The sequence below is a fragment of the Talpa europaea genome, assembly GCF_964194135.1.
Source record: "Talpa europaea genome assembly, contig: HAP1_SCAFFOLD_77, whole genome shotgun sequence".
In the NCBI taxonomy this organism is placed as follows: Eukaryota; Metazoa; Chordata; class Mammalia; order Eulipotyphla; family Talpidae; genus Talpa; species Talpa europaea.
This window is the reverse complement of record NW_028168040.1, coordinates 173,601-199,305: the sequence shown is the minus strand read 5'-3', so window position 1 is coordinate 199,305 and position 25,705 is coordinate 173,601. Positions and strand designations below refer to the sequence as shown.

General features: G+C 69.5%; 2 protein-coding genes across 2 annotated transcripts; both read left to right on the top strand.

Moving 5' to 3' along the window:
- Positions 1-1,219: 1,219 nt before the first annotated feature.
- PRPF6 (pre-mRNA processing factor 6) lies at positions 1,220-17,841 on the top strand (the record flags this gene model as incomplete). Its single annotated transcript, XM_084259724.1, has 21 exons — positions 1,220-1,290; positions 2,003-2,171; positions 4,113-4,231; positions 5,087-5,165; positions 5,441-5,617; positions 5,759-5,914; positions 6,224-6,318; positions 6,589-6,745; positions 7,211-7,373; positions 7,855-7,973; positions 8,511-8,729; positions 12,053-12,175; positions 12,415-12,536; positions 13,654-13,792; positions 14,631-14,750; positions 14,826-15,002; positions 15,119-15,252; positions 15,463-15,554; positions 15,988-16,102; positions 17,270-17,396; positions 17,643-17,841. The coding sequence occupies 21 exons, from the start codon at positions 1,220-1,222 to the stop codon at positions 17,793-17,795; spliced, it is 2,826 nt and encodes a 941-aa protein (XP_084115850.1). The 3' UTR covers positions 17,796-17,841.
- Positions 17,842-19,190: 1,349 nt separating this feature from the next.
- Positions 19,191-21,129, top strand: LOC311187955 (uncharacterized protein C20orf204; the record flags this gene model as incomplete). Its single annotated transcript, XM_084259737.1, has 5 exons — positions 19,191-19,220; positions 20,043-20,462; positions 20,536-20,688; positions 20,818-20,901; positions 20,989-21,129. 5 exons carry the CDS (start codon positions 19,191-19,193, stop codon positions 21,127-21,129), a joined length of 828 nt encoding a protein of 275 aa, XP_084115863.1.
- Positions 21,130-25,705: the final 4,576 nt, after the last annotated feature.

Below are 25,705 nucleotides of genomic sequence, written 5' to 3'. Positions count from 1 at the left end.
GCAGGCGTCCCCGCGGACGCCCCAGGGCGCTCGGGAGCCGGGGCCCGGCTCGCTTCGCGGTACCGCAGGGCCCGTCCCGGACGGGGTCACCCCGGCACCCCCCCCCCCCGCGCCCCGCCCCGGCGCCCCCCGCGCCCCGCCTCGGCACCCCCCGCGCCCCGCCCCGGCACCCGCCCGGGCCCCGCCCCGGCACCCCCCGCGCCCCGCCCCGGCACCCCCCGCGCCCCGCCCCGGCACCCGCCCGGGCCCCGCCCCGGCACCCCCCGCGCCCCGCCCCGGCACCCCCCGCGCCCCGCCCCGGCGCCCCCCGCGCCCCGCCCCGGCACCCGCCCGGGCCCCGCCCCGGCACCCCCCGCGCCCCGCCCCGGCGCCCCCCGCCCCGGCACCCCCCGCCCCGGCTCCCCCCCCCCCGCGCCCCGCCCCGGCGCCCCCCGCGCCCCGCCCCGGCACCCCCCGCGCCCCGCCCCGGCTCCCCCCCACCGCGCTCCGCCCCGGTACCCCCCCCGCGCCCCGCCCCGGCTCCCCCCGCGCCCCGCCCCGGCTCCCCCCCCCCCCCGCGCTCCGCCCCGGCTCCCCCCCCCGCGCCCCGCCCCGGCTCCCCTCCGCCCCGCCCCGGCTCCCCCCCGCCCCGCCCCGGCTCCCCCCCCCGCCCCCGCCCCTGCTCCCCCCCCGCGCTCCGCCCCGCCTCCCCCCCCCGCGCCCCGCCCCGGCTCCCCTCCGCCCCGCCCCGGCTCCCCCCCCGCCCCGCCCCGGCTCCCCCCCCCCGCCCCGCCCCTGCTCCCCCCCCCCCGCGCTCCGCCCCGCCTCCCCCCCCGCCTCCCCCCCCGCGCCCCGCCCCGGCTCCCCCCTCGCCCCGCCCCGGCTCCCCCCCCGCGCCCCGCCCCGGCACCTCCCGCGCCCCGCCCCGGCACCCCCCGCGCCCCGCCCCCCGCGCCCCCCCGCCAGGCCACGCGCGGCCGCCCCCAGCTGGCGCTCCCACGCATGCGCCGGCCGCCCCTCCGCGTCGAGCCGAAGACCGGAAGTCGAGGGCGGCGCGTTTCCGGAATTTCCGCCGGGGGCACCGGTGGGCGGGGCTTCGCGGGGACCGCGGGTTCTGCTTCCGGGGCGCGGGCGACGCGCCCGCGACAACTTCCTACAGCGAGGCCCGGGGCGTCCGTGCGCGGCGGTCCGGCTGCGCCCCCCCGTCTCTTCCGTCTCGGCCCTCGCCGTCGCCGGCGCCATGAACAAGAAGAAGAAGCCCTTCCTGGGCATGCCCGCGCCGCTTGGCTACGTGCCGGGGCTGGGCCGTGGGTGAGGCCTGCGAGGGCGGGCGGGCCGCGCCACGCTTGGGGCCCGGGCGGGGGCGGGCCGGGGCGGGCCGGGGCGGGCTGTCCCGGCGGGGAGCTGGTCCCGGGACCACGCCCTGGGGCGGGGCGGGGCCGGCGCGGGGCAGGGCCGGGCGGCGGGGGATTCCCGGGGGGGCCGGGGCCCGGGGGGCGGGGCGGAGGAGGGGAGACTGGGCTTAGGGGGGGGCACAGCCGGCTGGGGGAGGGTCCCGCGTGCTGACCGTGGGCAGCTTGAAAGACCGGGCGAGCAGACAGGTGAAGGAGCACGAGGGGTGGTGGGGGAGGGGAGCGGAGTGGGGCTCAGTGCCGGGGCTCGTGGAAGCCGGGGAAGGCAGGCGCAGGGGCGGGTTTGCAGGTGACAGGTGCGGTGGTCTGGAGGGGACAGGCTAGTGGAGACTGGCGGCGGGGGGCCAGAGGGGGCCTGGCGCTTGGGATGCTGCAGGCACCCCCTGAAACAGCCCCAGGAGGAGCCCTGAGCGGGGTGCAGGCTCTTGGAGCAGGCCTGGGGGGAGGTCTGCGGTCCTGTGACTGTCGGGACTTCCTACCCGGAAAGCACTGGGTGCGTGTAGCTGGTGGGGGCAGCTCACTACCACTAGGATCCTCGAGGTTCCCGGAAGTCTGGGAGAGGGGCGGCAATAAGCGAGGCCCCAGACAGACAGCTTTCGGTTCTTCTCCAGCGCCACCGGCTTCACTACCCGCTCGGACATCGGGCCTGCCCGGGACGCCAATGACCCCGTGGATGACCGCCATGCGCCGCCAGGCAAGAGGACTGTGGGGGACCAGATGAAGAAGAGCCAGGCCGCAGACGACGATGATGAGGACCTGAATGACACCAACTATGACGAGGTGACCGCGGGTCCGCTGTAGGGCAGCGACTTCCAGTCTAGGAGCTTCTGCAGCTCAAACTTGTTCAGTGATGTTCAGGGGAGAAGACACTTGAAGGGGAGCGACCCAGGGTTTAGGGTAAAGGACTCCGGGTGCGCAGGTGCTGTGGGCCTGTCCCCTGAAGTCACACGCAGGAGCCTCCTGGGGGTCGGGTCTCAGGCTGTCACCGCTACAGCCTGTGTCCATCCCTGGCCAGGGAGCTACGCACAGGGCATAGCAGACCTCTCCTGCGTCCCGCTGCCCTCTCAGCAGTGTGTCTCAGTGGGTCCACCTGTTCTTCCTATTCTGTCTTTGGGGAATTTCCTCCCATACACACACCCATACACACACACACACATGCATGCAAACATGTACATACTGTGTTTCTGGTTGCATCCAAGTGTTTTAATACCGAAAAACCTTTCTTGAATTATTTTTTATTAAAGATTTGCTTATTTATTTATTTAAAGACTTATCTATTTATTTGCGTAAGCACTGGGTGCAGTTAGAAGCGCGGGAGGGTGAGAGAATTCACCAGAACCAGAGCTGGGAACAGAACAGGCAGACTGACGAAGTTCACTGCTGAGGGGAGCAACGGGCGGCAGGAGAGGTCTGCACGCCATGTGGGACCCTCGCCCGGCGGCTGGGATCGAACCAGCGCTGCAGAGGCTGCGGGCAGCTTCGCAACCCAGCGCTCAACCGCTGCGCCACCGGGGAGGCCCAAGATTTATTTATTTTTATACAAGAGCAGGGTACAGGCTAAAGGTGCAGAAGGGTGAGAGGATTCACCAGAGACAGAATGGGGAACAGAATAGGCAGACTGATGAAATACACTGCTGAGGGGAGCAGCAGGTGCGACAGGAGAAGTCAAGCGCGCCATGTGGGGTTCTCGCCAGCCAGGCTTGAACCCGTACTGCAGAGGCTATGGACAGCTTCACAGCGCGGCGCTCAACCTACTGTGCCATTGGGGAGGTTCTATAGTTTTTTTTTTTTTTTAGATTCGTTTGTCCATATGAAAACCTCCCAGATTTGTGGGAGGGTGAGAGGATTCACCGGAGACAGTGGGGAACAGAACAGGCAGAGCTACTGAAATACACTGCTGAGGGGAGCATCGGGGAGACAGGGGAGGTCTGCACCATGTGGGTTTGTCCCTGGCTGGCCAGGATCAAACCCGCGCTGCAGAGGTTGCAGACAGTTTCACAGCGCGGCACTCAACCCACTGCGCCACCGTGGAGGCCCTAAATATAGCTTTTTTTTTTTTTTTTTTAATAGAGGCATGCTTTATTTATTTATTTTGTTTGTTTTGTTTATACATGCACTGGGTACAGTCAGAAGTGCGGGAGGGTGAGAGAATTCACCAGAGCCAGAGCAGGGAGCAGAGCAGGCAGAAGGACCGAAGGACACTGCTGAGGGGAGCAGCGGGCGGCAGGAGAGGTCTGCGCGCCATGTGGGACCCTCCTACAGTGGCTGGGGAGCAGCCGGGGATCGAACCGGCGCCGCAGAGGCCGCGGGCAGCTTCGCAACCCAGCGCCCAACCGCTGCGCCACCGGGGAGGCCCCCTAAATATAGCTTTTGCGAAAGAAAAATAAAGCAGTTTTGAGTAAACCCAATTTTGAAGTTGCAAAAGCAACGTGGCGCCTTACCACAAGCTCTCTTTAAGCTTTTTCCATCTTGCTTGGCCTGGGCATTGAGGCCAGGAAAGCCCCCGTGGCATGAAGTGACCTGTAGCTCTCGCCTGAATTTGTGTTTCCTGGCATGGATGTTGTTTTCCTGGTCCAGCACCTGAGCTGCCCTTGGCCAGGGCTCCCGCGGTGCCGCACCTCCACCCCTCCTGCCCCTGTTCCTCTCACCTTCGTGCCCCTGTGCCCGCCATGAGCGGGCTGGCTGGGGAGCCAGCCTTGAAGCCGGTGCTTTGCTTCTCAGTTCAACGGCTATGCCGGGAGCCTCTTCTCCAGCGGGCCCTACGAGAAGGATGATGAGGAGGCCGACGCCATTTACGCGGCTCTGGACAAGAGGATGGACGAGAGGAGGAAAGAGAGGAGGTGAGGCTCTGCCACTGTCCGCACCCTGCTCGTCTGGCTCTGGAGGATGCGTTGTTGCAGCCTCTCCGTTTTCAACTTCTTTTACCTTTATATTCATTTTTTTTCCGATCTCTCTCTTCTTCGAATATTGGTGAGAATAACTTGTGTCCCTGCTTCGCTTTGAGGCCACCAGGCCTGGGTCTGTGTCAGCTGCGTGGGGCGCGGCCATGCTACTGCGGGCCGCCCTCGCTTATGTTTGCCTTCCTGACGTCGATGGCAGGTGACAGCAGGGTCGCCGCCTGAAAGGGTCGCAGTGACATTGATGTCTGTCCATGTGATGCGCGAGGGCCTGGCCATGCAGGTTGCAGAGCCACTCCCTGAGGCACAGGTCTTCTTCAGCATTTTGCTGAGGACACCGAGGACAGCATCGCCTCACCTGGGGGCAGAGCCTTACCTCGTCCGCCTCGGCCCTGCCTACCTGCCCTAGCTGGCAGGCCTCTCATTCAGCATGCGTGGCTCTCTGGAGGGTGTGGCCGTTCTCAGCGCGACACGCAGCCCTGTCTCTGGGGACCGGGTGCTCAGCCACGATGCCCGCCCTGGTCTGGCGGGGCCGGCGGTGCCGGACCCGCACCTGTGTCTGATGGCACCTGTTCATGGGGCTGCGCTGTGGGCCGTGTCCTGGCCGCCCGTGGTGGGGGCACCTGTCCGGGGACAGCTTGCTTCTCTTAGACATCTGGGGCGACCAGGTGGGCTTGTGAGCAGATGCTGTTGCCTTCAGACGTGGCGTTTGGCAGCTGACCTTGGCCTGTGCTTTTGGCGTTGTGGTCACGCCGCTGGGTAGATGGCGTGTGTCTGACACCGGCTCTTACTTCCCAGGGAGCAGAGGGAGAAGGAGGAGATTGAGAAGTACCGCATGGAGCGGCCCAAGATCCAGCAGCAGTTCTCAGACCTCAAGGCAAGTCGGGTGTCCCCACCCCGCAGCCAGCTGGGCAGAGCCACCCGGGAGCTGCTCCACCCCATCATGAGCCTGACAGCAGGGCGCCCCCCTTTGTGGCCTTACTACATCCACCTGAGGTTTCCTGAGCCTCGGTTGGGCAGGGCCCCACGCTGGCGGTGAGGGAAGCGGGCGTTTCTGTGCCGCTTCCTTGGGCTGGGGTCAGGGAGCCCCCAGTCTTCGCTGTGCCCATGCAGTTTAGCCGGCGGTGACGTGTGTGGGCTGGGTTCCTGCAGAGGAAGTTAGCAGAAGTCACGGAGGAGGAATGGCTGAGCATCCCTGAGGTCGGCGACGCCAGGAACAAGCGCCAGCGGACCCCTCGCTACGAGAAGCTGACCCCCGTGCCCGACAGCTTCTTCGCCAAACACCTGCAGACTGGAGAGAACCACACCTCAGTGGACCCCCGGCAGACGGTGAGCCTGGGGTCTGGGAGGACGGGGCCTGCGGGGGCCCCTGTCTGCACAGCCTGCCTGCCTGCGCCATGGCAGGGGGCACACCACGGGCAGGTCGTGCCGCTTGGGGGCTTGAGCCAGTCCCTTATTCTCGTTTCTCAGCAATTTGGAGGTCTTAACACACCCTACCCAGGTGGGTTGAACACCCCCTATCCCGGTGGAATGACACCTGGGCTGATGACACCTGGCACAGGGGAGCTGGACATGAGGAAAATCGGGCAGGCCAGGAACACGCTGATGGACATGCGGCTGAGCCAGGTACGGCTGTGGTGGCTGCCGGGGGAGGCCTGGCTCCTGGAGCTCTGACCCAGGTGGGACCTGTACCTGTAGGCTGGTGGGCGCCGCCCCGTGGGTGTGCACAGCCCTACCCAGGCCAGCCAGGCTCCTTCGGGGGTGTCAAGGCAGCGGGCAGCTGACAAGCAGACCCAAGGAGGGTGCGCGGCCAGCTAGGCGCTTGCTGCCCGGAGCCGGAGGCTGGCCCTTCCCATCACGGCCTCCCTGCAGCTTACGTTATCATCTCCTGAGATGCCTGCGGCTTCACAGACGCCTCGTATCTGTGCCATGCAGGTGTCGGACTCTGTGAGTGGGCAGACCGTGGTCGACCCCAAGGGCTACCTGACGGATCTGAACTCCATGATCCCAACGCATGGCGGGGACATCAAGTGAGTGCCCGCGGGCCAGCGGGTGGGGCATGCATCTGAAGCTCACGTGGCCAGCGCAGGGGGTAGGCGTCATGCATGGGGCTGGCTCTGCGCGGCTGTGCCTCCATCCTGCAGGGTTGTACCTTGCACGTGACCCACTTGTCCGAGCTAGCTAAGAGCAGCCTGCTGGTGGCACCCCGGGCAGCACAGCCTCTGCCAGCAGGGCGCAGGCTTGTGGGTGCGGTGGGGGGCGCTGGGGCAGTCAAGACTATCCATGCGTCCTCACGGCAGCGACATCAAGAAGGCACGGCTGCTGCTCAAGTCTGTTCGGGAAACAAACCCGCATCACCCGCCGGCCTGGATCGCCTCGGCCCGTCTGGAGGAGGTGACTGGGAAGCTGCAGGTGGCCCGGAACCTCATCATGAAGGGGACGGAGATGTGCCCTAAGGTGGGGCGCGTGGCCTCGTCACCAGGGGGCAGAGACATCCCTGGGGTAGGCGCGGGCAGCCTGTTCCTCCAGGCTGTGCCGTGCAGCGGCAGCTCAGTCCCAGCTTGGTGGCTTCTCTGCTGACAGTCACCCTCGCTGTGGGGGAGACCTCAAACGGGGGCCGAACTGGCCGGCACGTCCCTCCACCTCCATGTGCAGGAGGCCCAACGGGTGTGTGCAGTGCTGTTTGAGGGCGGGGCGAGGGCACAGGCTTTGGGAAGTGAAGCCCCTGGTGGCCACACTCGCACACAGGCCAGGGCCCAAACCCCGGCAGCTGCAGCCTGGGGAGACGGGGGTCTCGCGCCAGATGCGGCCCTCTGGTCTCCCTGCCCAGGGGAGCTTTAGAGGGTGGCCTGCTCGTCCTCGCAGCCAGTGGAACGTGGGCCCTCGCCGCCTGCACAGCACTGAGTCCCCCTGTGCCCGCAGAGCGAAGACGTCTGGCTTGAGGCGGCCAGGTTGCAGCCTGGGGACACGGCCAAGGCTGTGGTGGCTCAGGCTGTCCGCCACCTCCCTCAGTCGGTCAGGATTTACATCCGGGCGGCGGAGCTGGAGACAGACACCCGCGCCAAGAAGCGGGTGCTCAGGAAAGGTGAGCCGACGCCGCCCTGCGGGGGGCTGTTCGTGGGCGGCGGCTGGGCGCTCGGCCCCTTGCTGCTCACGTAGGCGCCGCGTTTCGGGCTCTGTGTCAGCTGCTCTGCTGAATAAGGAGGTTTGGAGGTTTCTGGATCACGTGAGGTGGAGTCCTCTCCTGGGGGTCTGTTTCCTGCCCTGAGGTCACTCCATGTGGGCTGCCCCGGCCCACTGGGCCCACCAGGCGCTGCTCCTGGCGCTCCTGGACTTGGGCCCCCTGGCCCGGCCGGCGCCGTCCTGGGCTTGGCTGTTCTCCCAGCATTTTCACGCGCTCGTGGGGCCTCCTGGACCGGCTCCTCCGGGGGCGACTACCCCGGGTGCCTGGTTGCTGGGGTCTTTGTTAGCGGCCATCAGAGGCGCGTGCCCCCACAGCCGCCACCGCCCCCACCTCTGCTCTGCGTCGCAAGACACCCCTCGTCACTCCTTTGCCGCCTCCCCAGCCCTGGAGCACGTGCCCAACTCCGTGCGGCTATGGAAGGCGGCTGTGGAGCTGGAGGAGCCCGAGGACGCGCGGATCATGCTCAGCCGCGCCGTGGAGTGCTGCCCCACCAGCGTGGAGGTGAGGGGGCCTGCTGCGCCAGCTGTGCTCCTGGGGGTCATGGAGAATTTGGGGCCCCTCCCAACTCGGCCTGGCGTCTGTATGGCCCTAACAGGGCCCCCCAGTGAGAGCAGCCTGTGCCTCCAGGCTGGGGCCTGTGGTGGGGGCTTCAGGCTCGCAGCCTCCGTGCGGCTGTTTCCCGTCTGGGCGCTGTAACATCCAGCGCGTCTGTAGTTTCTCCACCGGTGCCGCAGCATCTCCACACGTGGTCACTCTCGATTCAGTTGCGTGAGAGTAAACGGGGCTCGCACCCTTGGGGGTGAGAGGCTGCAGACCCCACAGTGGGGCATGAGAAGGGTGGAGGAGGGGGCACGCCTTGTCCTCCCCAGTTCCTGGGTGAGGGCACCTGTGTGTGCTGCACGCCAGCCGGGCCTGGCCACTTTCTGAGCAGGAGCTGAGCGGTGACCAGACCAGGGAGGCTGCAGCCCAGACCCCAGGGCTCGCCCTCTGCCGTGGTGGGTGGTGCTCATGGTGCCCTTGTTCCCCGGCGCCCCGCAGCTCTGGCTGGCCCTGGCCAGGCTGGAGACCTACGAGAACGCCCGCAAGGTCCTGAACAAGGCCCGCGAAAACATCCCCACGGACCGACACATTTGGATCACGGCTGCCAAGCTGGAGGAGGCCAACGGGAACACACAGATGGTGGAGAAGATTGTTGACCGCGCCATCACCTCGCTCCGGGCCAATGGCGTGGAGATCAACCGCGAGCAGTGGATCCAGGTGAGGCAGCGGGAGTCCCTCCAGGTGAACGGCAGGCCAGGAGGGGCTGCTCCTCTCCACAGCACCACTTTGTGCAGGGTCGGGACACGAGCACACCTGGGGCAGACGCCGCTGAAGGTCCCAGGGCAGACGCAGGCGGTGCTGCTTTTCCAGGGGAGGGGCTCCGTCCCAGGGAGCATCCTTGCCGCTCCCTGCCAAGGGGTGCCCTCTCTGCCTCCACCCCACCCATGGAGCTCTGGGTGAGGACACGGCAGCCGCCCTGTGCTTCTGAGGGTGCGTCCCGCCTTGTTTCGGTGCGCTTGTGTGGGGCTGTGGCCTCCTGACCCACCTTCCACGGCTGTTGTGAGGCCTCTGGGTGGCTTTTAAAGGTGCCGCCATGTGTGCTGCAGCAGCACCCCGTTCTGTGCAGCAGCTGCTGTGACCCCGCGTGTGGATCTGGCTCCCAGCCGGCCACCCCGTGTCTGGGCCGGCTGGCTGGGCTTGGGCGGGGTCTGCCCAGCCTCACGGGACAGCCGCCGCCGTCCTCGTTTCTGTTCGCCGCCGGAGCCTTGTCATTTTGTAAAAACTGCGGCTGAGTTTTTTTGTCTGTTCTTTTCTGTTTTTTGAGATTTATGTACTTATTCACACAAGAGCTGAGGTGCGGGCCAGAGGTGCGGGGTGGGGGAGAGGACTCCCCAGAGACAGAGTGGGGGGCAGAGCAGGCAGAGCTAGTTAAATCCACTGCTTGAGGGGGTTAGTGTTTGAGAGTTTGAGCTACAAACCGTCAGGCTGTGTGCAAGGATCTCCCCTTGGTAGCGCGCGGGCGGTCTGTGCTGGCCTCGGGTGCCGTCTCGGCATCCACCTGGCCTGGTGGGGCGGCCCTTGGCTCTCCAGCCACTGCCTCCCCAGCACGGGCACCACCACCATCTCCTGCGTCGGCGGGGGGAGTGAGGGGTGGGGGTGAGAGCCGCTGGTTGTCAGATCAGGGGACAGTGAGTGGTGGCTGGTGGTCGTGGGGGCCTGGGGTGCGCCTGGGCGCTTGGCTCGGGCAGCATCGTCCGGTCACTGCCGATGGAGCCCCGCCCCCGCCCTGTCTGCTTCTCTGCCTCTTCCACCTCTCGTCGCTGTCACGTCTCCATCCGGGTGTCTGAGGAGTCACCTGCTGTGGCCTGTGGCAGGTCTGGTTGCAGGGGCGGGTGGGGGGGGCGGTGCCCACAGGGTGCCGGGGTCTGCTGCGCGTCTGGACGGTGAGCTCGTCTCGCCCCGCGGAGCTGCCGAGGCTTGTGGGCGCAGCTCCAGTCCCCAAGTTGTGTGGCTGGAGCGCCCACCCTGGCCCTGGGCCGTTTGCAAGGGCTGATGTGGCGCGGCCCGGGCGGTTTCGCTGTCCTCTGTACCGCGGCGTCGCCTCTGGCCCTTCCCTCGCTGGGCACAGGCCTCGGCCGCGGAGGCTCTGCGGGGCGCGGCTGCGGGCTCCGGTGTGCAGTATAGGGCTGCCCTCGCCTGCGTGCGTCCAGCTTAGCGGTCTTGGCACTAGCGCGGGCCCCGGCTGGCCTGAAGGTCAGGCTCCTCCGGCCCCGCGCATGTCTCGCCCCAGCTCCCTGCTGCCTGCCGCCGCCGCCGGCCTTCGCAGCTGCCTGTGGGCTGCAGGTCACTTGCTGCGGGGGCGGGAGGGAGGGGCCGAGCTCCAGGGGCACCTGCCGCTGTCCCCCGCCCCGCGCCTCGGCGGCTGCGGCCTGGTACAGGGGGGTGGGGGGTGTTTCCTGTTTCCTTAGTTCCGTTTCAGGCTGCCCGTTGTCGCTCGTTGCAGACGCTCGATTTTCGAGCGTCCACCCTGAGCCCTGCGGCCTTGCTGAGCTTGCGTGTTAGATTCCGCTTCTCTTTGTGACATTTTGGGGCTTTTTGTGCACCCGGTTCCGTCGCTGTGAACGTAGTTTCTCTCCCGCGTCTCCAACCCCGGGGGCTTGCGTTTCTGTCTGACCGCCCTGGCCAGGGACTCCGTGCGGAGCCATGTCTGCTGCCCGCGCTCTGGGCTGCTCCACGGCGGCCAGGCCTGTGCGGGGCTGATGTCGCCGTCTCTCTCCGCTCGGCTGTTCCTGCTCCGTCTTCAGGTTCCGCTCGTCCTCCCGTGAGGTCTGGTCTGCCGTGGGCCTCGCTAGGGTGTTTTCCACCTCGCACCTGAAGTTTTGCTTTCTGGAAATTAAACTTTGGCCTTTCAAGAAGGTCCGTGTTTGGCTCGCCTGTGTCGCAGCCAGACCCCGAGCGGTGCGGTTGTGTCGGCTGTCCGTGTGGGGTGCCTGGGAGCCGGCAGGCGCCCTTGTCTCCCGTCGCGCCCCTCGTTTTTCGCCTGCTCACCTCTGATCTGGGGCCGGACCCGGACTCCCCACGGGGGGTGGGATGGTTGCTGCTTGTGGACGCTGCAGTCTCGTATGCCACGACGCCAGGCAGCTTCCATGTGGCCTGGACTCTCTGGGCCTCCGCTGGGTACCCCGGCAGCCGCTTGGGCCTCCTTCCCGGGCCTCCTACATGGCCCAGGGATGCAGTCTGGCCTGCAGGTTTGGGGGATGTGGTCTGGCCGGCAGGCAGGTGCTCCCGGCGCAGTCCCCGCCCGACGCGTCACTCCTGCAGGCCGGGCCCTCTGGGTCTGGGTCCGCTCTGTGCCCAAGTCCTGCTCGCTGGTCGTGCGGGGCCTCCTGCAGTCCTGGGACTCTTGTCTCCATGTCAGCGCCTGCCCTGCCTGCTGTCTCCGCCCTCTGCGCCGCCAGGGGCTGAGGGGCTTTGCAGGCTCTTGCAGAGCCCCAGGGCTCCTGTGCCGCAGGGACCCTCCGGGCCGGCACTTCTGGCCTGCACCTGCCCTCTCAGGCATGTGCCTAGCACCTTCCCCGGGCTGGCTCACAGGCCGGCGGCTCTGCTATTGCCTCTTGCCCCGGGTCCTGCTGGGCATGCACGTGGCGGCCACCGGCTTAGCTGGGGCGTGGCTCAGGGCCCCCTCCCGTAGCCATCCTGGTCCTCTCGCGCTCCCTGACCAGCCCTCCCTGCTGGTGGGCGCAGCTGTCCTGTGTGGGGCCTGTGTCTGTTCTGAAGTCAGTGCTCCCGGCCTTCAGCCCACTCCTGCCCTCTGGCCCCGCCTGGCGCTGCCCCCCGCACCCTGCGGCCATGTGCTTGCGGGTCACAGGCTCCTTCTCGTCGGTCTTGAGCCATCGTCACAGCTGCTCTGGAGGATCCTTGACAAGGAGCCTCTCGTGACTGCTGGGCCTGCCAGTAGGCAGGATGGCCATGGCCTTGCGGTTGGATGGCTCCGGGCAGGCCCCACTCCCAGCGGCTGCTCAGCGTGTGTCCATCTCCAGGACGCGGAGGAGTGCGACAAGGCCGGGAGCGTAGCCACCTGCCAGGCCGTCATGCGCGCAGTGATCGGCATCGGGATCGAGGAGGAGGACCGGAAGCACACCTGGATGGAGGACGCGGACAGTGTAGGTCGCCACCTGGTCTGTGGGAGGCGCAGGGAAGTCTCCTGACGGCCCCACAGGGGCGGGGGGGGGGGGCTTGGCTACTGCCGGAGGCCTACGCGGCTCCAGGCCACTGCGCATGTGACCTCAGGCCAACCCTGGCCTGTGGGCTCCCGCCGGGGCCGACTGTGCTGCCCCCCCACCCCACACGGGTCTGGCAAAGGCCACCAGCGGGAGCCGCCCTCACGCCCTCTCCACCCCAGTGCGTGGCCCACAGTGCACTGGAGTGCGCCCGCGCCATCTACGCCTACGCCCTGCAAGTGTTCCCCAGCAAGAAGAGCGTGTGGCTGCGCGCCGCCTACTTTGAGAAGAACCATGGCACCAGGTGCGCCCGAGGGTCGGGGCCTGCCCCTGCCAGCGCGGGGAGGGCGCGTGTGTGTCACGTGGGCTTCTGCGCAGGTGCCTCCCAAGAGTGGCCCGGGGCCCTGGGGCTCTCCCGGGGCAGAGGGGGGCGGGCTGCGGCGTGAGCAGGGCAGGCTGGTTCCCATTAGCGGGGCTGCCTGGGGCTGGGCTGGTCCCGGCTCCCGGAGGAGGCGCTTGGCAGCTGGCGCCTGTGCTCTAATTGGAAACACCTTGGGGCCGCCGCGTGGCTGGAAGCGCCTGTGGAACCAGGTGTTGCAACTTCTGGTGTGAAATGAGTGGCCCCGAGACTCCAGCCTTGTCCTCCTCGCTCTCTGGGTCCCTCTCGGGCATGCCTGCATGTGGGGAGGGCCTGGCGGGTGCTCAGCGAGGCGCTTCTGCCCGGGGTCCACGCCTTGGTCTCGGGTCTGTCTGCCTGTGCGCCGGGCGGCAGAGCGGTGACGCTGCTGGCCACACTCGTGGCTCGGGCCAGGTCCGGAGCAAGTCCTTCTGCTGCCCCAGCTCCCCCAGGTCTGCTGCCCTGGGGCCCGGGCCCCGATGCCCTCTGCCTGGCAGCCTCTCGGGGAGGAGGAGCATGACCAGAGCGGGTCCTGCGATTCCAGGAAGCCGTCCCACCCTGGGCGCTGCGGCAGGTGGCAAGGGGAGGCTGCTGGCTGCGAGCAGGCAGCACCCCAATACCCGACCAGCGTTCTTCTTGCTCAATGGCGACCTAAAATGACTTCCAGCAAGACAGTCTTTGGGTGCCGAAGAGCAGACTCTTTATCAGCGCATCTGCGGCCCGAGATGAAAGGCCGCTCCCCCGGACCAGGCCTTATCTCTTCTTCAGGGCGCGCAGCTGTGCGGGGTCTCCCAGCTGCGCCTCCCGCCTGCTGTTTGCACAATGCCCTGCCTTGTCGCGCTCCTCAGCGGCCCCGGGACCTTTGTGGAGAGGAAAGGTTTCCCTACGCTCTCCCCATCGTAAAACCTGGCCAATCATTTACGGCGGCGAACTTTGGAGTAGGAACTGTGTTCTCCACGCCGGCCTGGCCACGAGCGCTGGGCATGGGTGGCCTGCCCTGGTGACCGTGGCGTCTGTCCCACAGGGAGTCCCTGGAGGCGCTGCTGCAGCGGGCCGTGGCCCACTGCCCCAAGGCAGAGGTGCTGTGGCTCATGGGTGCCAAGTCCAAGTGGCTGGCAGGGGACGTTCCCGCAGCGAGGAGCATCCTGGCTCTGGCCTTCCAGGTGCGTGAGGCCGGCAGCCCCGCAGCTGCGTGTGCACACCCTGCTCCCGCCTCCCGCCTCAGCCCTTCCCGCCTCAGCCGCGGAAGGGCCCCCCCCACCCCACCCCCGTCAGCCATGCTAGGGGCCGTCCCGCGGGGCGGGGCGGGGCTGGGGTGGGCGGGGCCCCTTCCCACCACACAGCCACACCCCACAGGGAATCACCAACCCGGGAGTCGAGGCCTGTGTCCACGCCCTGAGCCAGGGCTGCCCATCGGCCCCAGGCTGCCTGCCCTGGCCCCTGGCTGGGTGGAGCTGCACCCCACTGGGTGCCCTGGCCTGCCAGCAGCAGAGGGCCACATGCGGCACCGCCAGCTGAAGGCTAGGCCTGCCCTTCGGGTGAGGCTGAGCGTGCTTGGCCTGGTCTGGCCCTTCACGCTGAGCTGCCTGCTCTGTGCTCCGTCCGCTGCCAGCCCCAAGGGGCTCCTTCCTGGCCTGCCCTGTGAGCCTGCTCCCCACGACCGTGGCACCAGGAGCCCATGTTAGCAGCACCTGCACGTGCACAAGGCTCTGGATCCTACGTGGCCCAGCCCCACCCCCAGGCTGTGCTTCTGCCCATCGGGACACCCCAGCCGCCTGCTGTTCTACCGCATAGACACACTCGGCTGGCAGCTGCTGGCAGGGCTGGTCCAGGGCGCGCATGAGCCTCTGCGCCGGGCAGCAGGAGGCCCTGCGGCTCGGGGTTCCCTGCAGCTGCCGAGAGGCTCTGCTGGGTGGCTGGGACACACCTGGTGCAGTGGCTCTCAGCGAGCCCTGGTCACTTCTGGCCCTGCCCTGCCCGACGCCGCCGTGCTCCCCTCAGGCCAACCCCAACAGCGAGGAGATCTGGTTGGCGGCTGTGAAGCTGGAGTCGGAGAACAGCGAGTACGAGCGGGCGCGGCGGCTGCTGGCCAAGGCGCGGAGCAGCGCGCCCACTGCCAGGGTGAGGTCTGGGCCCTGGGCGGGCAGCGGCCCCTGGCCCTGAGGGCGGGGCAGGACCGCGTCTGCCTGTGCACAGGTCTTCATGAAGTCCGTGAAGCTGGAGTGGGTGCTGGGCAGCATCGCCGCGGCCCAGGAGCTGTGTGAGGAGGCGCTGCGGCACTACGAGGACTTCCCCAAGCTGTGGATGATGAAGGGGCAGATCGAGGAGCAGGAGGGGCTCGTGGAGAAGGCCCGGGAGGCCTACAGCCAGGGGGTGCGTCTGGGGCTGGGCTGCCCGGCCCCTCCCCGTCCTCCTGCAAGACTCATGCCTGGCCCTGGGGGCGTGCGCGCTCGGTCACTCAGACATCCCCTCTGTGTCTCTGGCTGCAGCTGAAAAAGTGCCCCCACGCCACGCCCCTGTGGCTCCTGCTCTCCCGCCTGGAGGAGAAGGTTGGGCAGCTCACCCGGGCGCGGGCCATCTTGGAGAAGTCTCGCCTGAAGAACCCCAAGAACCCGGGCCTGTGGTGAGCCCAGTCACCCTTTTGGTCCTCTCCGGCCCTCCCGCCCTCTCGGCCCTCCCGTGTCCCACAGCCTCCCTACGGCCACCCTCCCACGTCCCACGGGCTCCCCACGGCCGCCCTCCCGTGTCCTCGGCCTGTGGGTGGGTTCTGTGCCCCCCGCCCGGCCTCTCCCCAGGATGTGGGTGGGTGCTGGACACCCCCACCACTCCACAGGCTGGAGTCCGTGCGGCTGGAGCACCGGGCCGGGCTGAAGAACATCGCCAACACGCTGATGGCCAAGGCGCTGCAGGAGTGCCCCAGCTCGGGTGAGGCTCTGGCGGTGGGCAGCCTGCCCGGTGGCGTGCCCTGGGGGACGGTTGCTGAGGGGTCCAGCCAAGGGGCGTGTGAGGCCCGTGGGGGAGCTCTGGGCAGCGCGAGGGGGGCAGTGGCTCTGTTCACACCCAGAGTGTGCGCCGGTGCTGTGCTGCTCCTTGGTCTCCAGAGCCGAGTATCTCTGCGACTCTTCAGTCGCTGCTGAGTGTCGAGCCTTGGCTCCAGCGCGTGGCCTTGGGAGGCTGGCAGCCCCGCCAGCAGCCACTCTGGTCTGGCGTTGCCAGGGTGCCCTGGCGGGTGGGCCTGTGTGTCACATGGGGGACCCCCTGGACAGTGGGGCTGAGGCCTCGGGGTGGTGGCACCCGTGGCCGAGGGCTGCCCCTGCTGGGGTGCCCCTGGCCAGGCCTGAGGAGAGTGTGTGCGCAGGGGTGCTGTGGTCGGAAGCCATCTTCCTGGAGGCCCGGCCGCAGAGGAGGACCAAGAGCGTCGACGCCCTCAAGAAGTGCGAGCACGACCCTCACGTGCTCCTAGCAGTGGCCAAGTAAGTGGCGGCCTCCCCTCCCCGGGCCTTTGGGGACACTCGCTGACCCCTGCTGTCCCGGGTCGCCGGACAGTAGCAGGCTGGCTCTGGCCCGCTGGGTTAAGCGAGCAGCGGGTCGCGCTCATCGTGCGGGGGAGCAGTGGGCTGTTTCCCACTGTGCTCTCGGGAGTGGTCACCCCAGCCTCACGCTGACCGAGGGGTGGCGGTGACTATGCTGGAGGCCGCCTTTCTTTGGGGGTGTGGGCTGAGGAGCAGGGGCAGCCAGAAGGTGACCACGCCGAGAGCCTGTGTGTTGGGTGTGGGGGTTCTGGGGAGGTGGTCAGCGGTGTGGCAGAGGGTGCAGGGGAGGGGGCGCAGGGGCCTGGGTGACGGGTGGGGTGGAGCTGTGTGCAGGGCGCCCTGCTCTCCTGGGGGCGGCCACGGGGGCTGGCCTGAGCAGCACGGGTTGGCTGTGGTCAGAGGTGCTGGGGCTGTGTGGGGGAGGCCCTGGGCCATGCTCCCGGACTGCTCCTGGGGGGCTGGGGGGCTGCCTCCCCCAGCGCTGTCGGCCTGGGTCTTCCCACGGGCTCCTGAGGCCCACATGGGCCAGCGGGGGCTGCCTTGCAGATAGGGCTGCCATAAAACCTCGTAAAAGGCTTTGTAAAGTAAATACGTCCCTCCTGGCTGTTCCCAGGCGAGTGTTCCTGCCCTGCTATCTCGGGGCGCGCTCTTCAGCCAGTTTATCTGGCCCGGGGCCGTTAGGGACACCGCGGGCTTTAACAAATTAACAAACTGTCGGAGCTGTCAGCCTGAGGTGCCACCGCAGACTGGGGAACGGCCTTGGGGCGGTGGTCACACACCCCCCACTCACTGACCTGGGTCTCGCTGGAGGCTGAACCCGCCCAGTGTCTCTAGGCAAAGCCTGGAATTGCTTTTTCTCAGGTTTTGTTCTGAAGAGAGCAGCCCGTGGGGTTGCGAGTTCCCGCCCTGAGGGTCTTTCGGGAAGGGGCCGGCGTAGATGCTGCGGGGGTCCTGTGGCCTGGTGCCATTCCCGGGCAGCAGCCCCTCCCGGTCCCCTGCCCGAGCCAGCACCCCTCTGGAGGCCGTTGTACCCCCTCTCGGCCTGGGGCCAGCACCTGCGCCGCCCGCCCGGTGGCCCCCGTCCCACCCCCTGCCCTGCCTGGACAGGCTGTTCTGGAGTGAGCGCAAGATCACCAAGGCCCGAGAGTGGTTCCACCGCACGGTCAAGATCGACGCGGACCTGGGCGACGCCTGGGCGCTCTTCTACAAGTTCGAGCTACAGCACGGCTCGGAGGTGAGCTGAGTGGGGCTCTGGGCGGGCGGTGGCGGGAGGGCACCTCCCTCCCTCAGGCTGTGGACGGGGGCTCACCTTGTGAGGTGGCCTGTTGGCTGCCCGCAGAGCCGGCGGGCGGGCGGGTCTGGCGGGGCCGGGCTGGGCCGGGCTGGGCAGAGCCCTCCAGAGCTGTGCTGCGCGGGTGGGCTCTGCGCTCAGGCGCGTCCCGATGCGGGGCTGCGGCCATCTCAAGCGCGTCCCCCACAGGAGCAGCGTGAGGAGGTGCGGCGCCGTTGTGAGAACGCGGAGCCCCGGCATGGGGAGCTGTGGTGCTCTGTGTCCAAGGACATCGCCCACTGGCAGCGGAAGGTCGGGGAGATCCTGGTCCTGGTGGCAGCCTGCGTGCGGAACCCCTTCTGAGGCCCAGGGCCGGCGCTGTGGGGTCCGGGCGTCCGTCCTGCCCCATTAAAGGCTTCTGTGTCGTGTGTCCTGTGTCCTGGCTGGTTCCTTCGCCTCGGCGCGGCCCCCACGCGCACTGGCTCTATGCTGGGTCTTCTTGTGGGGTGCTCGCCACCGACCGTACCCTGAAGCTGCTCAGCCCCCCAGGCCATGGAGGTGGTGGTGGGGCCGCCTTCCTGGCCTCTCTGCCCCTTGGGGCACCTGCCACCCTGGCGCAGGGCCACCGGCCCTTCCCGGGGCTTCTCGCGTGCAGGCAGGCATCCTGCTGATTACCAGCCGCCAGCCTGCAGAGCACGCTGACCGTCCTCACCTGGGGGACAGTGGGCCCCGGGAGCGGGTTTCTGCTGCCCAAGGTCATGGGGACCCCGAGGCTGTGGGCAGGGAGATGGTGGCGAGAGGACACCCCAGAGGGACCCATGGCGCCTGGCGGTGCGGGCGAGGGCTGTGGCTGAGGCCCGGGGCCGAGTGGGTCTGCTGGGCCACCCTCTGCCGCTTGGACGCGCTGCCTGCTTGGGACAACCCCTCCTGGGCCGTCCCGGAGCCCCAGTGGGAGGTGCTGGGTGTGGTCCTTGCTCTTTGAGAGCCTGAGCTCCGGGGGTGCCGAGTCAGCCTGCCCCCCCGGGGGCGAAGGGCCAGCCGAGTGGCTGGCCTGTGCACATCCAGCACTCCAGAGCCCCCAGAGGAGACCCCGGTCCCTCGCGGGGGCTTTCCGAGGGCGTTGAGGGCGTTGAGCTGCTTTTCTCCACGGGAAAAACCTGGTCTCGTCTTCAGGACGTTCCTGCTCCAGCTCTGGAGAGTCGGGGCCACAGACTGCCCTGGGCTGAGGCGCTGCTTGGTGGCCATCACGGCCCCTCCGCCGAGGCTGGGGCGCCTCACCCTCCCCGCCAGCAGGGCCGGGAAGTCCCCTGCTGGGGCCTGCTGGGGCAGGACCCCAACCGCCTCAGGGGTCCCGCCCACCTTGTTCTGCTGGCCAAGGGCAGGGCTGCTGACCACAGAAAGTGCCGCCTGGGGCTCCCCCCCCCAGCAGGCCCGCAGGCCCTCTGCCCACTGGGCGCCCCTGGCTGAGCAGCCCTTCCCCAGCGCCGGCCCCCTTGGAGACCCCCTGGCTGGGGAGCCCCACTGCTGTGGGCCTCAGGGCTGGCTAATGGGCGCCGCAGTGGGAGGGGGTGGGGGCGGGGGCAGGGCTGGGGCCTGCGGGGCCGCCCTCCAGCTCCCTCCCTCCCCTGCTTGGAGGAGCCAACTTCAAACGCGGCCGCTGCCGCCGCTGCCACTGCTGCTCCCCACCAGGGAAGCGGGCGCCCTGGCCTGGAGTGCTCCCCGGGACCCCAGGAGCATGTGCAAGGCCCACTGGTGGGCATGAAGAAGGGCCTGTCCGAGAGGCCCATGGTGAGCAGCTCTGGCCAAGGGGGGGTTGGGGGAGTGGGCAGCGCCTGGGGGCAGCGCTTGGAGGTAGTGTCCACGTGTCCTGCTGCGGGTGCCCCTGCCCAGCCCTCCTAGCCTGGAAGTGGGCCCCGCGGCACCACCTTGCCTGGACCTGCACCCTTGGGGCGCCGGCCCAAGGGCACCTCAGGCCCCTTGAGGGTACCCGCCGTCCTCCAGCACCCCGGGCGGTCGCTGGCCTTGCCGGTCACCCTCCAGCTCGGAGCACTGTGTTCTCAGCGAGACCCCTGGCCTGCCCAGGCAGAGGGGCCGGAGCCTGCCGGGGAGGGGCCCGGCCGCCTGCGTGCGCGTCTGGCTGGGCTGGGTGGCCGAGTCCCGTGTCCGCCTGGCTGCGCATGGCTGGCTTCCGGGCTCCGTCCGGGGCCTGTGGGTGGGCCTGGGCGCCGGGCGCCAGCGGCTCCTTGATTTGAGGGCCCCTGGGGGGCCTCTTCCCAGAGAGAGCCAGCCCCTCTGTCTGGGGGCCCACGAGGCCTGGTGGGGCCCCGTCCTCCTCCCTTTGCCTTTGGGGGTTTCCCCAAGCCTTCCCCTTCCGCTGGGGTGTGGCCCTGAGCCCCGAGCCCCCGGGCCGCGCCTCGGGTCCCCGTGGCGGACGGCAGGCGCGCGCGGTGCTGGTGGGGGCCGCACCTGGAGACGGTTGGGGTCGGGGAGTGGCCAGGAGCCGGCCGCTCTCCCGCTGTCCTCCAGGGCCCTGTGGCCTGACTGCCCAAGCAGGCCGCACGCAAGCCAGAGCACTGCTGCCGGCCCCTCGACTCCCTCCTGGCCCTCCAGGCCCTGCTTCCCCGGCCCGCAGTGGGCACGGCTGGCATCCAGGCCCGTCCTTCCCCAGGGCACTTGGGGTGGGCCTGCCAGCCCCAGAGCCCAGAGGGCGCCCCGTGGGCCCAGACGCCCCGCCCTGACCAGTACCCCTTCCAGGTGCCCCCCAAGCCGGTGGTGTGGGTGCCGCTGCTGGTGCTGCTGGGGCTGGCCCCCGGCGGGGCCGGGCTCCGGGCCTGCCGTGTCCCCGACGTGCTCCGCCACTACCGCGCCGTCATCTTCCCGGACCTGCAGGCTGCTGTGAGGCGGGGCGGACCAGGCCTCGAAGGGACCCCTCCGAGCTCCAGACCCCCCCACTTCAGTCAGAGCAACCTGACTGGGGCTGGCACTGCTGGGAAGTCAGGACGGGTGGGAGCCTCCTGCAGCGCTCAGAAGGTACCAGGAGACACCCCACCGCGCCGCCAGCCCCCCCGACTCCTCCCCTGACCCCCATGTCCTCCCTCCCCAGGAGCGCAGCATCCTGCTGTCCATCGTGTCCCTGGGCCAGACCCTGCGAGGGGCAGTGGCTGGGGGCCAGAATGGGGTGCTGGAGAGGGCGGCATGGACTGTGGCCGTGCGCACGGAGGCCGTGATGCAGCGTCACTGCTGGGGCCCGCCCCAGGTATGCCTGACCCCCCCATGTGCCCCGACACCCACATGTGCTCCCCAGGGATGTGCCCCAACTCTGCCCGCCCCACATGTGCCCTCAGCCCCCTGCCCCAGGTGTGCCCCGACGGCTCCCCTGCCCCAGGTGCCCGACCCTCCCCTGCCCCTGGTGTTCCCGGACACCCCTCGTGCCCCAACCACACCCGACCCCACCCCCACCCCCTCCCCCGTATGACCCTCTTCCCACCAGGCTCCCTCGGGGGTGCCTGGGGCAGGGATGGGGCTGACACCGTCCTGTCGTCCTGTCCTGTCCCAGCAGCGGAAGCACCGGGGCCCTGAGACCCGCGGGGCCTGGCGCCCTGCCGGCCGGAGGCTGCTGCTGCGGACGCTCGCCACCCTGGCTGCCTGCTGGGAGAAGCTCTTTGCGCTGTGGGCTGAGGCCCCGGGGGGCGCCTAGTCCCCAGCCCGGCCTGCCCCATGTGCAGGGCCCGGGACGCCTGCACGGCGGCGGCGCCTGTTCTCCAGGACGCGGAAATGCGGTGGACAGAGGCGGCCACCGCCACCCGCTGCGGCCCGAGGCCCCCCAGCCTCTGTCCAGCTTCCGCAGCAGCCGGTGCGTCCGGCCTCGGGCAGCAGGGGGCGCTGCGGCTGCCGGACTGGGCTCCTGGGGCTGGGCTGGGGAGGGCGGCCAGGGAGGGCCAGGCCCTGGAAGGGAGGATGGCGGTGGAGGGCAGAGGGCCGGCCGTCAGCGCCCGGCACAACAACAGGATGAAGGAAACGGCCTGAAGGAAAGGCAGTCCCTGGCCGGTCTGCAGGCAGGGCCAGGCCGTTTCCTGCCCTGGGGGGGTTTGGCCAGCCAGCCAGGGGACCACTGTCTTGTGCCCCGGAGCCCCCCTCTGCCTGGCAGGGTGTGGGGGGGACCCTGGGCCCCCGTGGGCCCGCCCTAGTGGCAGGCATTCGGGGGTGGCCACCGAGCCCCCAAGGCAGGGTGGACCCCACACCCGCCTTCCAGCCCCTAAGACAGGTGGACAGGAGCTACCTGGGTGGGGACGGGGCGGCAGGCAAGGCCACCGGGGTGGGGGGCGCCGCAGAGAGGCCCCCGCCCCGCGCCGACAGCTCAGTCGCGCCCGACACCCTTGTGAGCTGCGGGGCAGGCCCTGGGGCTGGTATGAGGGCCAAGGCCGTGCTCTGAGTGGGGTGGCCCATGGTGAGGGGAGATCCAGGCCACCCCAGGGAGCCCCCACCTGGAATTTGGGGTGCTGAGGGGAGGGGCTGGGTAGCCGGCGCGGGCCAGCGGGGCGGAGGCCACCGGCAGCAGCAGAGCAGGGCTGAAGGTCAGGAGGCCAGGGAGTCCCCCAGGGCCCCCCACCATGCCGCCTTCCCCAGGCCAGCACCCCTGCCGGGGGGCCTGGCGGGACCGGGCTGCCGTGGCCTTGCTGGGGGACAGGGCGGGCGGGGTGGCCCCTCCGCCCAGCACACCTGAGGGAGGTTCAAGGGGTACCTGGGTTTCTGGGGTCCCTGGCCCCACTGTTGCCCCCTGGAGGTGGCCAGGCCCACGTGCCCAGGAGTGGGCTGCCCACCAGCTGCACCCTCTTCTGCCTCTGTCCTCCGGGGGCCTGGGCCCTGCGGCCCTTCACCCCAGTGCTGGTCCCTGCACTCAGCTCAGCCACAGCCCCGGGGCCGGTGCCTGCCTTCCCTGCATCCTGGCCTTTGCCCCTGGCCGGGGCCACCAGACGGCCTCGCCTCTTGTCTCAGGCCCATTTGCCCCCAGCCTTTCTGCAAGTCGGACGCACTCACAGGTTCTGGGTGGCGGGGGGCACTTCTTGGAGGCCGGGGCACTGTTTACCCCACCAGGGTTCCCTGGGGCCGGGCTGTGGGTGGCCTCCCGGCCAGTGTGGGCGGCCTGCGCAATAAACGCTTGCTGGCTGGAACCAACCGTGGCTGGCCGAGGTGGAGACGTGGCCGTGGGGCCCAGGGCAGGGCGGGGACACCTGTGTGCTCCCTGTGGGGCCGGGCCCACCAGGAGACACGTTCTGGGCGCAGGCGGCCACCGGGCCCGTGGTGCCCTCCCCCACGTGCCTCCTCAGGCCCTGCTGCCGGGAGGGGCTGGGCGAGGAGGGCTGTGCCAGGGTGGCAGATGGGGCCCCAGGCACTGGCCGGGTTGTGCAACTCCCCCAGCCGGGAGCCAGGCCCCCCATGCGCAGCGCCAAGAGCGGGGCGGGCAGGCTTTGAAGGGTCGTGGGTCCCGCGGCCTCCCCAGGCTGGGGCCTCTGGGAGAACATCTGGAGCACGGACGCCGGCAAACTAGTCCCAGGACCCGCCTGTGTGTTCCCTGCCCCGCCCCGCCCTCGAGCTTCTCCCCCCACCCCCGAGTTCCCAGGCAGCCAGGACGGGCGGGCCATGGGCCTGAGGACCCTGCTAGCCCAGCGGGCTGGCCCGGCGCCCACACTGCCCACAGACCCTCCCCGAGGCCGCCATACCGGACTGAGGCTGGGCCTGGCCGCCAGGGGAAGCACCTGCTGGGGCCTGAGCGCAGCCGGCCCAGGTGTGCGAGGCTCCAGCTGTGGCCGAGGCGGAAACAAGCCAGGCCCCCCCGCCCCCCCGCGCCAGGAAGCAAGTACTCAGGGCGCTGGAGCCCATTGTCCCTGCCAGAGGCCCGCGCGGCTCCCGGGCCGCCCCCATCCTGCCCCTCCGGAGGAAAAGACCCAAACCCTGGACCAGCCACCAGCACCCGCCCCCCCCAAGACCGGCAGGGGCCCGCACCTGGCACGGGAAGTGGGGAGCGCCATGTGTGTGGCGCGGTGTGGGGCCTCTGGGGCCATCTCTAGCGGACCTTGCCGGCCTCCCGAGGCCAGGCCAGACACATCAGGCCTCTCGCTGCCTGTGGCCTCCCTCCGGACCGCCGCGGCCTGCCGGGGGTGCACGCGCCGTTGGGGCCGCCGCCCCCGCCTTGCGCACAGTCCTGTGCTCGGAACGCAAGGCCAGGGGTCCGGCTGCGGCTGGAGATAAGCGCCCCGCCGCCGCCCGCTTCCTGCGCCTCCTCCCGCCACGGGCAGCGCCTTCCTGTTTTCCCGTGCGGTGGGCGGCCGGGCCAGGCCGGAGCAGGGCCACAGGCCGCGCGCAGCCAGTGTCCGCTGCCGAGGTGGAGAGCGCGCGAGGAGAGGGGCTGCTGGTGCCCGCCCAGGCCTGGGCTCAGGCCAGGGGGCGCGGGGAAGGGCCTGGTTTGGGGGGTCCGCTGCGGGTGGCGGCTGGCCTCCCGGCCTGTGGATTCAGAACACCTGACCAACCTGCTGGACTTGGTCACTGGAGACACAGGTTCACGCTGCGTCTGTGGCTCTTGGGGAGCCTCCGCTGTGCTGCACCCACAGACGCCCTGGCGCCGTGGGGTCCCCAGGCCTGCTGCGTGGGCAGCGCTCTGGGTGGACCGGTTAGTGCTGAGAACCGGGTGCTGGTCCTGGGCGCTGCGGTCTCTTGGCACCACAGACAAGCCCGCGCCAGAACCTCCCTGTGCGGCCCCATCCGCGGCCTGGCTAAGGGTGCCTGGCTCCAGCGGTCAGCAGCCTGGGCTGGGAGCAAGGCAATGAGGCTGGCCACTCGTGGGCAGGAGTCTGTTTCTGGGGCAATGGGGCAGCACTAAAACCCACTGGAGCATCCGCCTGGAAGCTGCAGCCCTTGTGGGATGCGAGCCAGAGTCCTGGCGGGGGGGGGGGGTCCTTCCCAGTGCCCAGCGGGCCCTCCGGGATGTGGGCACAGCACCCCACTCCATGTCCAGGGTCACTCCAGGGACAGGCTGGTCCAGTGCCAGGCGGGGCTGCTAAAACTTCCCGCCAGGAGCTGGGCCTCTGGGGTCCGTTCCTGGCCGGTTTGACTCAGCGGGAGCTGGGGGTGGGGACTTCCCTTCCCAGACCCTTGGGAAGGCTGGCGGGGTGGGGTGGGAAACCGAGTGGGGTGGGAAGCGCCCCCGGCCCTGGGGCTCTGGCCTGGGGGGGCTGTGCCTCCACCTGGGCGGAGGGTCCTCGAGCAGACCCCTGCCCACTGCCACTCCAAGAGCTGCCCTTGGAGAGCCTGTCCGTGCTCTGCCCTGGCTCTGGGGCTCACTCAAAGTGGGCCCCGCCTGGCACAGGGGGAGGGTCTCCTGGGGTCCTCTGCTCTGCCTCCTCTGCCACCCTTGCCGTGCCACCCAGCCCACTGACCCCTGGGGCCAACCCTGCGTGCGCTGGTGTGGGGCGAGGCCCTCCGAAGGGGGTGTGGGCTCCCGCTGTCTGCTGGGCGGTGGGCGCTGCCCTGCCTGCTTCCCCCACCCGTCCTGGTCCTTACCTCTGGTGGCGTGTCTGAGCCCACCGGGCCAGGCCCTGCCAGGGGGCAGGTGAGGGGTGGGAGGCCCAGCTGCCCCCAGACCGGGCCTCGCCTGGGCCCAGGGCCCCAGGGGTGGATCCAGAGAGGAGGGCCCAGGCTGTGCCCCTGTACTCCTGGGGCACGTGCCCCTTTCCCCGGCAGGGCCAGGCCTGCAGCCCCCGCCCCCCCCGCCTGGCTGTTGTGTGCCAGCACTCATGGCCTTGGTGCCCTGCAGCCCCTCGTCCCCCATGCCCGCGCCTCGCTCCCGCGGAGCCCCGGCCCTCCCGCCCGTCTGCTTCCCTGCTCTTGTCTTGAGTTTCCTGGGCCTGCTGCCCATGTGGTGGGGTGGGGCCAGGTGCGCTCCCCAATCTGGGCAGGGTGGGGGTGCTGTGGCCCCTCACAGAGGCCATCACCGGGACGGACACCAGTGACAGCCGCCACCTGTGCACTGCGCCCCCACACGCGGCCCCTGGCTCTGCCAGTTGGCCATCTCAGTGACCTCGCAGCGGCCGCAGCCCCTGTGGCAGCTCAAGGCCCGGGGCCTCGCGCCACACGCAAACTCAGTCTCACCGTCCTCGCGGTGGCCCGGAGTCCCTGGAACCCCCAGAGCCCCGCCCCGGCTTGCCCGTCATCTCCACAAGACGTTGCCAGGGAGGGAGGGGCTGGGCAGGGCAGGGGGTGCCTGCTCGCTCTTGGTG